Source organism: Cupressus sempervirens, chromosome 3 (assembly GCF_028749045.1).
Source record: "Cupressus sempervirens isolate cs-2001-9-10 chromosome 3, ASM2874904v1, whole genome shotgun sequence".
Lineage (NCBI taxonomy): Eukaryota > Viridiplantae > Streptophyta > Pinopsida > Cupressales > Cupressaceae > Cupressus > Cupressus sempervirens.
The window spans coordinates 258,884,840-258,898,702 of NC_143120.1; the positions used below are offsets into that span (position 1 = coordinate 258,884,840).

Sequence of the window (13,863 nt, forward strand, 5' to 3'; positions counted from 1 at the left end):
GCAAAAGTTATTGAACTCATGGGAGATGAATTCACCACCTCTGTCTGACCTCAAGCATTTCAATCTTTTCCCTGTTTCCTTCTCTACTCTGGCCAAATACCATTTGAACATCTCAAATGCTTTTGATTTCTCTCTTAGATACATGACAATCATCATTCTAGAGTAACCATCAACAAAAAGAATGAAGAACTTTTCTCCAGTATAGCTTTAAATTCCAATAGGTCCACACAAATCAGTATGCACAATTTCCAAAACTTCTTCAGACTGATAGTTCTTACTTTTAAAGCTAGTCTTTCCCATCTTACCAATCTGACAATTCTTGCATAGACCAACATTAGGTTTCTTTATACTAGGAATGCCTCTTACTTTCTTGAATTTGCTTATTTTCACCAGATTATCAAAGTTCACATGACATAACCTTCTGTGTGATAACCAACTTTCTTCAACTGGAGCAATAAAACATGAACATTCACCAAGTTCAAGATAGACCAAGTTACCTTTTGTTTATATACTTGATCCAATCAGCTTTCTTTTGTCATCCAACAATATTTCTTTTCCATGCATGAATTCCACTTTGAATCCATTATTGAGTAGCTATGCCACACTCAACAAATTGCATTTTAGACCTTCAACCTAATAGACATTATCACATACAAGCTCTTTGGTTAGCGAGATTCTTCCTCTTCCTTTTATGCAACAAGGTTCATTATTACCAAATCTCACACTACCACTATCATAGTCTTCAAAATATTCAAATTTTGTTTTGTTACAAGTCATATGATGAGAGCAACCACTATCTATGATCCATGTATCATTTTTGCTCATATGAGAGATAAGTGCCATTTTATCTTCCTCATAATTATCAAATTCATCTTTCATAACAATGTAAACAATTTCATCTTCACCATCATCAAAATCATTAGAATCCTTAGCCATGAAACATGTTTTCCTACCTTTGTCCTTGAATGATTTGAAATCTTTCTTGCCATTACACTTGTGACCTTTCTTCTCATTCTTATTTTTCTTGTTTGGGCACCTAGCAGCAATATGACCAATTTCCTCACATGAAAAACAGATCAAGGGAACTTTACCTTTGTATTTTCCTTTGCCTCTAGAATATTTCCTTGCTAGTAGAGCTTCAACCACCTCAAGATCACTGTCAGAACTCTGTTCTAATTCTTCTTCACTTTCTGACTGAGAATCTTTTATCTTCTTGCCCTTTTCTTTGAGTGAAAGCTTGGCTTCAAATGTTGATTCAATGTTCTTGGAAGCTGGAACATAGTTGTCATAGTTATCTAGCTCAAATGCAGTCAATCTTCCTACCATGGCTTCTAAATTTATCTTATGATTTGCTTTGCATCTTCTTTCTTGAATTGCAGAAACTCTAATTGCATAAATGAGAAGTAATGTTCTAAGAACTTTACTTACAACTGTTTCCTCCTCAATGTCTCCTCCAGAAGCCTTGATTGCACTGACGACTACTTTGACTCTTTCAACATTTTTGGCAATGTTTTCATCCTCTCTCATCCTCATCTAATCAAATTGTCCTCTTAGACTTTTTGCTTTGGCTCTTCTCACATTGTTGTCACCTCCATATATATCTTTCAGCTTGTTCCACATTTTAAAGGCAGTTTTGCAGTCCTTGACATCATCAAATTCTTCATAGCTTAGGGCAAATGCAATATCTATCATCGTGGTGTTATGAGTCTTCTTCTTAGCAATGTCATTGACAGATAGTGTACCAAAAGGAGTTACATATGCTTCATCAAGATATTTCAGTCTTGTATCTCCTATGGAAGCCAGATGGAGTCTCATGAGACCTTGCCATGCTGAAAAGTTATCCCTATTAAGCCTTGGAATTTCCCTCTTGTAAGACATCATGATCTTTAGCTTAGATCCTTAAAATCCTTCCTGCAAGCACCAAAAGTTGTGATACCAATTGTTGGAAATATGGATGGAGTAACTGGGGGGGGGGGGGGGGGGGGGGGGGTTGAATCAATTACCACAAAAACAAATCCACAAATCCCTTAGATGTCTTATAAACTTAGTTACTGTTGTCACTCGGTAGCCACATAGAAAAATGCTATAACTCAGTAGATGTATGTTAACTTATTAATGATCTTTAAGCATTCACAAAGATTTAACATGCATGCATAAAGGAAATAACATCTACACAAGAGACAACAGATTTAACGTGGAAATCCAATATGGGAAAAACCACCAAGTAACTAGCTACTGATTTTCACTCTTCTGAAGTGAGCCCTGTTAGGAGCCAACCTTATTAAAGGTTACAAAACACACTATTCGGTGTGACCTTGTTAGAGGATTTAATCACCCTGCTAGGAGCGGCCTTGCTAGAGGACTTAAGAACAATTCAATAGAACTGTCCACCTTGTTTAGAGGATTTACAAAATGGCTGTTAAACCAACTCTGTTAAGAGATTTAGGAATCATTGCTACAATCATGAAAAAGTAACAATGAAGTGACCTGAATGAGATGCAATTGAACTTTGTTGATATAGATCTCTGTTTTGCTTCACTAGATCCTCTTTAATTGAATACAACTTTGCTGCTCCTTAAGGATATCTGATCCTTCTTCAAAATTCGCTCACACTTTCCTCTTCACAATCAATACACTTGCATGCTTTCTCATTCATTCATCCATTCATACATTTGAATTCACAACTTGACCTTTTATTTATACCTTACAAATTATCCAATCGGCTCATTTACAAGTTACATTTACAAATAATCATTACATCAGTTAGCTACAAACATTACATGAAACAATTAAACTTTATTTCCTAAAACAATGAAATTCTTCATTGGCTAACCCTGCTTGGTAAACACTGCTTTAGAAATGATTTCCAGTGTTAACCAACTAAAGCTCGGTAAACACTGCGAATTTTGCAAAATCTTTTGGAGACCAAGTGAACTCGGTAAACACTGTCTTCCCTTCACTGACCTTATGAGCTCGGTAGAAACTAACTTTTGTTACAGAAACCTTCGACGCCCGAGTGAGCTTGGTAGAAATTGTTTCCATAGAGTATATCTAGGAATGCTCGGTAGACTTTGTAATTTGCTTTGCTAACCAATTGAGCTTGGTAGACTCTGTAATTTGCTTTGCTAACCAATTGAGCTCGATAGACTTTATCTCATAACTGATATGACATTTGTAACATCAAAGACAACACACAATTGAATAGTTGTATCCAACAAAGTCGAACTGCACCATCCTCCCTAGTGTTCAATAGCAATGCCCATGCCATGACTATCGATGAAATATCTACATTCACCCTACATTGGTAATCATTCTCCATGAATCCTTTGTCACAACTTCTCTAGAATTCAAATTAGTCTGGTTTCCTTGTGTTGAAAAATACTCTTCATTCTATTGTGAGTTGCCATAAAATGGGCTCTAGAAATGCTAAATATTGAGAAAGAAATTTGCTTCCATGGTAGCTTAAGCAAACTCCACTCACCCCTCCCTTTGATCATGCTTAAAGGAAATATCCTTTGAACTTGCAAAGTCAATATTAATTATCTCTACAAATATCCTTTGAACCTGCAAAGTTGATGTTAATTATCTCTACACATCTCTAGAGGTTTCGAGATTTATCTATCCTTCACATCCTTCAAATGATATCATCAAGACTCTCATAGATATTTCTCTTCTCTGTCAACTTTCTTCTGTGTCATCATTGCTTGGTAAGATATGATCAACTGAGTGCGTAATTAATTGTCAAAGCTAATATTACCCTTTATTTCATAATATACTAATGTTTTAAATTCGTAGAGCTAACCACTGGTCTCTAATGCCTATGGTTTATCTTGTAAAGACTTCAGCTAGGCTCAATTTAGAGTATCCCCATCCTCCCAATCCAAAGATTTTCTATTCAAACTTTGAAAATTATTTGTATCTCTTCTTGCATCATGTCTCTCAATTTAATTGTAACATTGGACATTATATCTGCTTCCGAGGTCTTTTCCCTCTTCACAGGTGTAACTCTGTAATCCTCAAGTTCCCCCAAATGAACTCATATAATCTTGACACACTTGTTCAAAAACCAAACTTGTGATGCTCCATTTTTTATAGCCAATATTGCAGTAAAAAACCTCCCTCTAAATGAAGCTTTCTTACATCTAGCTGCTTTGCCTTTTGCACTGGCAAGAGTGTTGTCTGCATCTCTACTTCATTGTTTGTTCCCTCTAGCAACCTCTTGGGCCCAATTACTAAAGTATTACCCTTATTGTCTTTGATGATGTAATTTGCACTACTTGGCCCTAGGTTTCCCTTTGAAGCTCCATCAAAATTTACCTCGACCCAATTAGACTCCAGAGGAGTCCACAATTCTAAAACCGCCTTAAGGATTATCCCTTCTCAGCCCTTGAATGGGTCAATTTTATGAATTACGTGTATAAATAATATTAAACTAAATAAATTTTTATTCTCTTAATATAAACTCATAGATTTATCCCTCCTTAAATAATATATTTTGGTAATTATTATATTGTTAGAACTCATAATTTACTAATTTACACTTCCACACATTAATCTAATCAATCATTAATAATTATGTGAACGCATTTCATATTTGTATTATGTATTGAAAAGCTTATATTTATAGTGTTTTTGACTTGATGAACCAAAATTAATGTAAGGGAAACATACTAGTAACATCAATAACTAACTTTACTTACCCACAAATAATAAATGGTACATTGGATTTTGATATTTTTTGTTGTCGTCTACATATGTAACTTTAGCTACTTTTAGCTTTTGGTTTGACCTTGAGTAGTAAAAATTCACGTTGCGAAATCTATTATGTGTGAAGGATAAAAAATTAATCATGTCAAAGAGTGCTTTATACCTACTCAAAGATGCCCCGATAATAGTACACTACAATCATCTCAAAAAATGTTAATACTCATATACTAATATCCTAAAAATCATTCAAAAATTACTAATACATGTACATAAATTCACAAGTAAAACTATAAACAAACAACAAACAACTATATGATATTATTTAATATTTAATGAACTTTTACTTATCATCTTATATCTTTCAGATAAATAATTGAAGTGAAGAAAAAATAAAAAGTAAGAAAAGAATAAATAGTAATTGACACCTTAAATTCCACCAAATAAAAAACATGTCAACAAACCAAAGTTACTTCTTCGCAACTGCGTAATTTTGACGAAAACGTTGAACATAATTTTGACGAAAACGTTGGCCATATGTTACTGGTAACACGTAAGAGCTTAATAGACACCAGATTACCAGCTGTCAGATGAATGCACGAAGAATACCAAAATCAACCGCTTCCATTTCGTAAAACTGAAATTTTAAATCCATCCCGTGCCTTTCAAACGTTCAAACCAGATTACCAAAAACCATTACAGAGCGAAAGTATAACTCATGGACATACCCATGTAGCAGAAAACCCACAGCCATTTCTCCGTTGCAGGAAAGGAAGAAAAAGGGAAATCTGTAAACATAATGTATAAAGTTCAGTATTCAGACGTGGAGGCGGGCTCTGCTGTAGCTCTCTATCCAGGCATTTCTTACTCCGAAAATATCGACAGATGGAATTTCATCAGAAAGATTTATGGAATTCTGAGTTTGCAGTTGCTTCTTACAGTAGCAGTTGCAGGCCTAGTGCTCTACAACCCTTCAGTGGCTCTCTTCTTCAATAGTTCCTCTGGTTTCGGCCTTTACATATTACTTGTCATTTCCCCCTTCATCTGTAAGTCTACTTTTACTTAATTTATAACACATGTTTTGCCATTCCTTGTAAAATTATGTAAGCCATTCACAGTGCTATATTGTTTTGGTCGGTACAAGGTTACTTTTTAATATTAACATTGTTACTTTTATTATTATTAATGTTAAGTGAAAATCAGGAGTTAATTCAGAAGCAATTAAGCTTCGAAAAATAAGTCAATTTTGACTAGTTAGCACTTTAGGAATCAAGTGTTAGAATGGAGCCTTCTATTTAGCACTTTTAGACTTGATTAACACTTCTAATGTAGGAATCAAGCCTTAGTGTGTGATGCTTAAAACATCCCCTCCTTCACCCGGACAAAGGGCAATAACAAAAGTATTTACCACCATCCCAAAAACATTGGGCAATAACAAAAGTATTTACCACCATCCCAAAAACATTAGTAATGAAGGAGTACATTAGCAGTCTGAAAGATGGAGAGTACCCAAAACCAAGTGCACTACATGAATTGAAACTAGATTTTATCCCTTCCTTTGGCATGAGATTAAAGGGTCATATCAAAAGGAGTGTTATTCGATTTTATCTCCTTTTTCCTAAGTTGCCGGTTCGGATTCTTGTTCCGATGTGGGTTCGACATTTGGGTTCGAAATTCGTTAATAATTTTTTTGCTGGGTTCGGGTTCGTTTTAGGTTCTGTACAAATTTTAGGAGCCTTAGCTTTTCAAGTAGTGCTTCATGGAATTAGAGCTTAGGTTATTCTAGGTTTAAGAAGAGACACATTGTAGGCTGCTGGAGATCCTACCCATTTTAGGTTTACCTGATTTGCTTGATATTACCCGTTTTAGGTATTTCGCTGCATTAGAGGCCAAAACAGGGTTATTTTAGGTTTGTTGCACTTTATTCCAATGTTGAAAAGTCAACAAAATAATATCGTTTGCCAAATTTACTATAAATTCGTTGAAATTCCCCCAGGCTCCGCTGACGTTTAATACATTCACTACAAATTCTCCCAAAATCAACCAGGGTTCAAAATACCGAATCTGCAGGGAATTTCGCAGGCAACAGACAAATTTGATAAGACTTAGAACTGACTGCAAATTTCAGGGAATTGAATGTCGAATTTGAGGATTTTGGAGCGAATACGATAAAGCTTTTTTCCTTTTGACACTATGCCATCCATCTTCAAATCTTGCAGTACCATTCTCCCAAGCCAAAGATTCATTGTTGGGGAATTGCTCCTGATCCTCTGTACCTAGAACCTCTTGTTGGAGCTGGCCTTCCTCTAATGGAGTCACTGCTCGCTCACAAGAGTTCGGTGACCTACATTTCTCTCAGCCCTCTGAAGTAGCAGCCCCATTGCTTTGTCAGCGAATCCCTGTCAATATTGATGTGCTTTGCTGGTTGCATATCCTGCAAAGTAGAATCTCCCTTTTCTTTACTACCATGCAATTAGTAGCATCCGTCCACCATGAAGCTTTCTTCTGTACTCTCATTTTATCACATTTTGCAGCCGTGTCTTGCTTGGAAGCATTCCCTCCACCTAGAAAGGATCCCTTCATAGTCCAGAAGCTGCACTCAGTAGCCTTTGGGTTTTGATCCTGATATCTGTAGGAAGCCCATCAGAAATATCTGTTTCATTGGAAAACAGGCAAATGTAGAATGCAAGAGATTTGAAGAACCCTCATCCACCAACAATAATTTTTATTTTTGATCCTGATATCTGCAGAAAGCCCTTCGGAAATATCCATTTCACTGGAAAAACAGGCAAATGTAGAATGAAAGAGATTTGAGGAACCCTCATCCATCAATGAAAAATTTCCTCTCAATCCTGATATCTGCAGGAAGTCCTTCAGAAATATCCATTTCCCCGAAAGTGTTATGAGGAACCCTCAGCCACCAACAAAAAAATTCCTTTTGATCCTGATATCTGCAGGAAGCCCTTTGAAATATCCATTTTGCCGAAAAGTAGGCAAATGCAGAATTAAAGAGATTTGAGGAACCCTCATCCACCAACCAAAAACTCCCAGCGAGTCCCCTATCATCTCAAGGCTGGAATCAAACCATAAATGAAGAGGAAAATTGGGAAGCCTTACTCAAAGTGGAAATTACAGAGATTTGAGGAACCCTCATCCAGCAATGAAAATTTCCCAGTGAGTCCCCAATCACCTCAAGACTGGAATCAAACCATAAATGAAGAGGAAAATTGGGAAGCCTTACCCCAAGCGGAATTCTATCGAAGACTAGACATTTGGACAGAACCCTGGGTGCCAGGGTTTCAACATTAATGCAAACTTCTCCCAACACCAAACATGATCGCACAAAATCTTGATTTTGTCCCGAATCTTTTAAAAAAACAACAATTAAAAATCCCTTTGCCGCTGGGTAGATTTGAACATAACCATCTAGCATGGGCTCCCAGATGTCAGATATCCAAGTACACATGCAACTCCTACAGACTTGGCCACAAGCCCCTGAACCATCCAGTTAACCCAGCTTGGAAAAAGAGACAATGTGGGCTATTTTGTCTTCAATCTCAACATCCAACACTACAAAAAATTCTTTGGTAGGAAGAGGCAGAGTTGTACCCAATGGGAGGTCCACCTACTGGAGAGAGCCTTGCATCGTATAAGAAAATCATGGGAGGGCCTGTGATTGAGACCCTCCAAGTCCTGTTGGTTTATCACCTCCCTGTGTGCCTTTAAGATAAGGGTGGTGCCCATCAAGATATGGGTCATCGCCAGTGTCGGGATTCTCTGCATTTTGTGTCAACCATGCCGTAGTTGAGGGTGTCATCGCATGGAGGCTGTTGCAAGAGCATCCCCAAAAAGCCTCTCATTTACATCCCTTTCACACCTGCAGCCTCAAACTTATGGGACAAGATCTTCCTGCAAGTTTGATGGGAAGAATCTCCCACCTCAAAAATGACATTCTACTGTCGCATCCTTTGCAACAAATCCATGCCATTGTTCACTGAATTCTCAGAACTTTGGCCATGATTCCATGACAGGAATGGGCGACCCAGACAGAAGGAGCTGGAAACCTTGATCATTTTTGTGGCAAGAGACACAAAACCCTAGCCTCTATCCCTAGTGATTTCAAACAGCTTTGTAAAGCCACTACCAATGGCTTATATGAAGTTATTACTTACAATGTACACATATGCACACTTCGTTTCTTCTCAGTGCTATATTACTATAAGTCATTATATTTATATGGGCCATTCATAGTGCTTACTATTGTCATTCATGCTTAGATCAAGGATACCTCAATGCTTTAAGCATCAAGGATATCTCAATTGTATAAATCCAAAAGACCTTGATTGCATCATAGTTAAAAGAGGCCAATAAGTTACTCCTATATGTCTCCTTTGTGGTTAGGTGAGTTAGGTGTCTCCCATGTGTCTCATTTGTAGCATGGTTGGATAGTCTCATATTACTACATTACATGTAGTCTTACTATAGTTTGGCATAGTCCCATATTACTATGAGTCATCTCCCATCTTTGACTCAAAGATAGGTATGTATGCCTCATTTGCAGCAGCATGCTTAGGTGCTTTCCACAGGGAGTTCAGTAGTTAGATATTATGCAGTAGTCCAATATTTCTACCTGTATTACTGCAGTCTGGATAGTACCATATTACTATAAGTCATCTTTCCTATCTTTGACCTAAAGAATGTATCTACACCTTTTTTGCAGCAGCACGATCAGATGCCTTCCACAAGGAGTTCAGGATAGTTCCATATTATGAAGGAGCCCTATATTATTATAAGTCATCTGCCATCTGTAAACCAATACACAGAGCACTTGATATCATGGACTGCAAAGGAATCATATGTTTCTTTCTTTTCAAAATGCCCAAATGCTTAAAATTGGAACGTATGTGCCTATTTAAGTTTTAGATTGTAAAAAATTTCACTCCAAACTTTAAGCTTAAACAGGGGGAGTGATTAGCAGAAGTTATGTTATTAAGGTCAATGCTATTTGAAACTTGGATTTTATTATCTTGACAGTAAAACAAAATTATCAGCATTATAGATTGTAAAAAATTTCACTCCAAACTTTAAGCTTAAACAGGGGGAGTGATTAGCAGAAGTTATGTTATTAAGGTCAATGCTATTTGAAACTTGGATTTTATTATCTTGACAGTAAAACAAAATTATCAGCATTATAGATTAATTGATGGTTACAAATATATCTATTTGTTTTTTTACGGATGTAAAAGACATTTACAGGATCATTAAAAAGAAACTAATCTGAAAAACTGTGGTGGTTATTGCAGGGATTTGTGCTCTTTATTATTTTCACCAAACCCATCCCATCAATTACATTTTACTATTTGCATTCACAGCTTGCATTAGCCTAGCAGTAGGTTTAAGCTGTTCATTCACAGATGGTACGGTATTAATTCATTACAATTTATGTTAATTCTAATTAATCAATTTCTAGTTCTAAATAGCTGATACAATTATATTAAATAGAGGATTTCACGTTTTTAAAAAACTGGTTTTGCGATGGTGATACAGGGAGGGTAATATTTGAGGCAGCAATCCTCACAGCAGCGGTTGTGCTTAGCCTTACTCTGTATACCTTTTGGGCTGCAAGAAGAGGATATGACTTCAATTTCCTGGGGCCTATTTTGTTTTCAACACTTATTGTGCTCATTGTCTTTGGTTTCATTCAGGTATGCAAAGTTTATTGTCTAATTGTTCAAGTACCACAGCAAAAGTTTCTTTCGGTTAGGGCAAACCAAACACCAATATGACATGCGAGAACCTCCTTGTGAAGTGTTTTTGCCAAGCTCAATGCCAAATTCCACATATGGGATCTTCTATGTGAAAGCCACCAATAAATTTGAAGTTTGGCCTTTTACTTTATCTATAGTTTCAATTCGATACCGTTCAGTATCAACCTCATAACCAAGATTAGGAAATAAGTGAATCTTAGGAATCAATATTTCTTTATGCCCATGGAACTCCTTCTCAATACTTTCGATCTGAAAGCTAGTTGATTAACTTTGCACTTACAAAAGAACTCTTATGCAGGTGCTTTTCCCATTAGGGAGGACTTCTGTGATGATATATGGGGTATTGGCTTCTATAATATTCAGTGGTTACATTGTTTTTGACACAGACAATCTCATTAAGCGGTATAGTTATGATGAGTATATATGGGCTACTGTTGCACTTTACTTGGACATCATCAATCTCTTCCTTTCACTCTTAACCCTCTTTCGAGCAACAAGGGATTGATAAAGCCATCTAAGTTGTACCATGTTTAACGCTTTCTGCATTTTAATCACCACACCAAACTACTATACCATTAACCTTCAGGGTAGACATTTCCAAGTGTAAGCTGTTTAAGCTACCAACGACTTTTAAGTTCAAGAAGATGCTCCCGACAAAAAGCTTGCTGTAAAAAATCTACATGATTGGTGTTTGTACATTAGCACTCCACATTTACTTTGTTTTGGGAGTGCAGATTACCTATGTAGTGGATCATTGTAGGGAAGCTTTGTTTTTTTGTGAGTGCTGATTACCTGTGTAGTGGATCATTGTTGGGAAGCTTTGTTTTCTTTGGTGCTTGTGAAGTGAATTAAAAACAATCAGGGAAATGTTACTATGAATTGTTTATAATCTGCTTGAAATACGCTTCTCTAGAAACAAGCATTAGCTCTTGAAATCTTTTATATGCTCAACAAAGTCTTAAAATTATTTTTGAGATTTAAAATGTGATTTTTTCAAGTTTTCGATTGCTTGGAGTATTTCCTATTATGAAAACATTTCCTCTCCCTTTACGTGCCCTAATTTGTGAAAAGATTAACTGGAAATTCATTTCTTTTTACTTCCACTGTAGAATTTTGAAATTCACATTGTGAACAATGTATTATTGGATTGTTCCTGTCAGCCATTGAAATTTTCCAAAACATATATCATTTTAAAGATTTCATTTTTACAATTTCTTCTTTTCATATGTTTTAATTATGAACAACACACACCACTGAAATATCCCAGAATTCATAATCTAGAGAAATCCCATTTCACAAATCTTCTATTCATACAAAATTTAATGATCTGATTTGACTGGTGGCTCAAATAGGAGAGTCGACAACAATCATGTAGGCATAATTTCTATAAAAGATGGAAACTTTATTTTATATAGAAAATGAGAAATCCCAATAAACATATACAATCCCCCGAATGATTCTAAAGTGGAAATAATGCAAATAAATAGTGGAAGAAGTGCCCGCTTCGTCATTATTTAACCAAGAGCATTATCAATGTTGCCACAATTGAACCTGTGACCAAGTGACTGTTTTCCTTCATAAACTTCAGACCATCTGCAAAGAGAAAAGCCAAAAATTCAATGTCACGCTCTGTTAATGTTAGAATTTTATCAATGAAGGGTAATAATAAGAACACTAATGAGAAAGTCAAGTTTAAATCCCATTTACTGAGGAAAAAATGGTTACCGGGGAATAAGAATTCGTTCAAATCATACCAAAAACCAGTAGTATTAATCCAATTTAAGATCTCGTCTACGAAGACGAAGGACGGTTCCAAATATAATGGCATTAACAGTTTTCTTATAGAAGAATTGTTTGCTGGTTAGTATCGTGTATAACTTTCAGGTTTGAATCTTCACAAAAATATCTCGTTGGTACAAGGTTTCACTTTTCGGGTTTTGATGGTTTGGATGTGATTTCTTTGAGCAATCCAGAGATGAGGAAAATCGTAAATGGCAGTTAAGATGGAACTTTCCCAAGCAAAACAAAAATTGTAGTTTTGCAGTATATTTTTACGAATTTGATTCAAACAGATTTCAGAAAAAGTTGAACCTTGAGCATTGGTAGAAGGATCAATAGTTGACTCGTTGATAACTGAGACATTAAGGCGCGAACAGTCCTTCTGGAGTTCACCTGTGAAAAACAATATTATGGCAATGAAAATCTGAAATCCTTGTTTCCCAAAATCAAATTCTTAAAAAAACACCACAAGAAATTAAAAAATAGAAACAAAACTAGTTAAAACCTTACATTCTTTAGAGCAGAAACCCCAAGTCAAATCCATTATGTTTCCATATCCCTTGAAGCAGTTGCACTGATATTCCAGTGTAACATTGGACTTGAGAATGCAGGTTCCAGCTCCACACACGTTGTATGAACATGCTAAAAAAATCAAAGCACAACATATGTCAGCGCCAAATATAAGTATTGAAGCACACAATATTAGAGTGTCAATGTAGGTTTGAGCACACTATGTAATAGTAATTAAACGTTTATTGAGTCATTTACTACAACTGCATAGCATTCAGTGTTGTATTTTTCCTTCGATAATTTAGGGCAAGAGAGCCGGTAAGACTAGATTATTGTTGAACTATTAATGTTTGTGGGCATAGGGCACGCTGATGAGTCTTTTAAGTATTATTGACCAGATTATCGAACTTGATTTCGTACTTACGATTCAATGGCTCTGAAATTTTGGGCAGGGCAGGCAAGGCTGCCTGGGCAGGAGCCGGAGAGCTGGCACCACTGCAACTGTAATCTATGGTGCCTACACAACATAATTCATTGTTAGCAATCGATATTCAGACCTATGCATTAATTAGAAATTTAATACTGTTCAGATTGCGACATTTCGAACCATTGTCACCGGTGCAGATTTGAAGAAAGAATTATTTTAAATATCTTACATTTTGGGGTTTGTTACAAAACTCACAATTGGGAACAACGCAGGGTTGAAAAGGAACATCATAGTAAAACTCTGGCTGTTTCCATCCTGGGTTGCATTCGCATTTCACAAAGGGATTTACATTTGTAGGCACGCAGGTTCCATTTCCACAGTTTGTAACTCTACAAAGATCAGTATCTGCAGCAGGATTAAACCAAAAAAACAGTGAGATTCAGAAAATCATTCGCAAATAGTTTGCAACATGCAAATCTCAAATCAATTGTAAATACTATGCAATATATAAATCTTAAATCTCTTGATCGATTTAATTGTGAACCTGAAACATATTATATTAATTCAAAGGTTGCATTGCGAAGTAAAGAAGGTTCCAGTCATTGAGCTACCGCAAGGAACACTCCGATGTTGTCCCTTATCTGGTGCATTGACAGAGATCTACTGCCGTTCTCT

The 13,863-nt window shown here is 36.2% G+C and overlaps 2 protein-coding genes across 3 annotated transcripts in view; one reads left to right on the forward strand and one right to left on the reverse strand.

Annotated features, from left to right (window-relative positions):
- Positions 1-5,374: 5,374 nt before the first annotated feature.
- Positions 5,375-11,361, forward strand: LOC149565877 (protein LIFEGUARD 2-like). Its single transcript, XM_089819352.1, has 4 exons — positions 5,375-5,750; positions 10,008-10,121; positions 10,252-10,409; positions 10,771-11,361. Exons 1-4 carry the CDS (start codon positions 5,504-5,506, stop codon positions 10,975-10,977), a joined length of 726 nt encoding a protein of 241 aa, XP_089675478.1. The 5' UTR covers positions 5,375-5,503; the 3' UTR covers positions 10,978-11,361.
- Positions 11,362-11,853: 492 nt separating this feature from the next.
- The window catches only part of LOC149565878 (uncharacterized), a 45,493-nt gene continuing 43,483 nt past the window's right edge, over positions 11,854-13,863 (reverse strand). For both annotated transcript variants that reach the window (XM_089819351.1, XM_089819350.1), the window contains exons 7-11: positions 13,444-13,593; positions 13,186-13,278; positions 12,762-12,893; positions 12,564-12,644; positions 11,854-12,065 (exon numbers count right to left, since the gene is read on the reverse strand). In XM_089819351.1, coding sequence (XP_089675477.1) covers positions 11,983-12,065; positions 12,564-12,644; positions 12,762-12,893; positions 13,186-13,278; positions 13,444-13,593 — 539 coding nt within the window. In that variant the 3' untranslated portion in view covers positions 11,854-11,982. The remainder of the gene's footprint in view (positions 12,066-12,563; positions 12,645-12,761; positions 12,894-13,185; positions 13,279-13,443; positions 13,594-13,863) is intronic.

Excerpts from the sequence above, each read along its gene's own strand:
- LOC149565877 (XM_089819352.1), top strand. The coding sequence starts at position 5,504 with ATGTATAAAGTTCAGTATTCAGACGTGGAGGCGGGCTCTGCTGTAGCT. Across the intron at positions 5,751-10,007 it reads TGTCATTTCCCCCTTCATCT|GGATTTGTGCTCTTTATTAT; the intron begins GTAAGTCTACTT and ends TGGTTATTGCAG. Across the intron at positions 10,122-10,251 it reads AAGCTGTTCATTCACAGATG|GGAGGGTAATATTTGAGGCA; the intron begins GTACGGTATTAA and ends ATGGTGATACAG.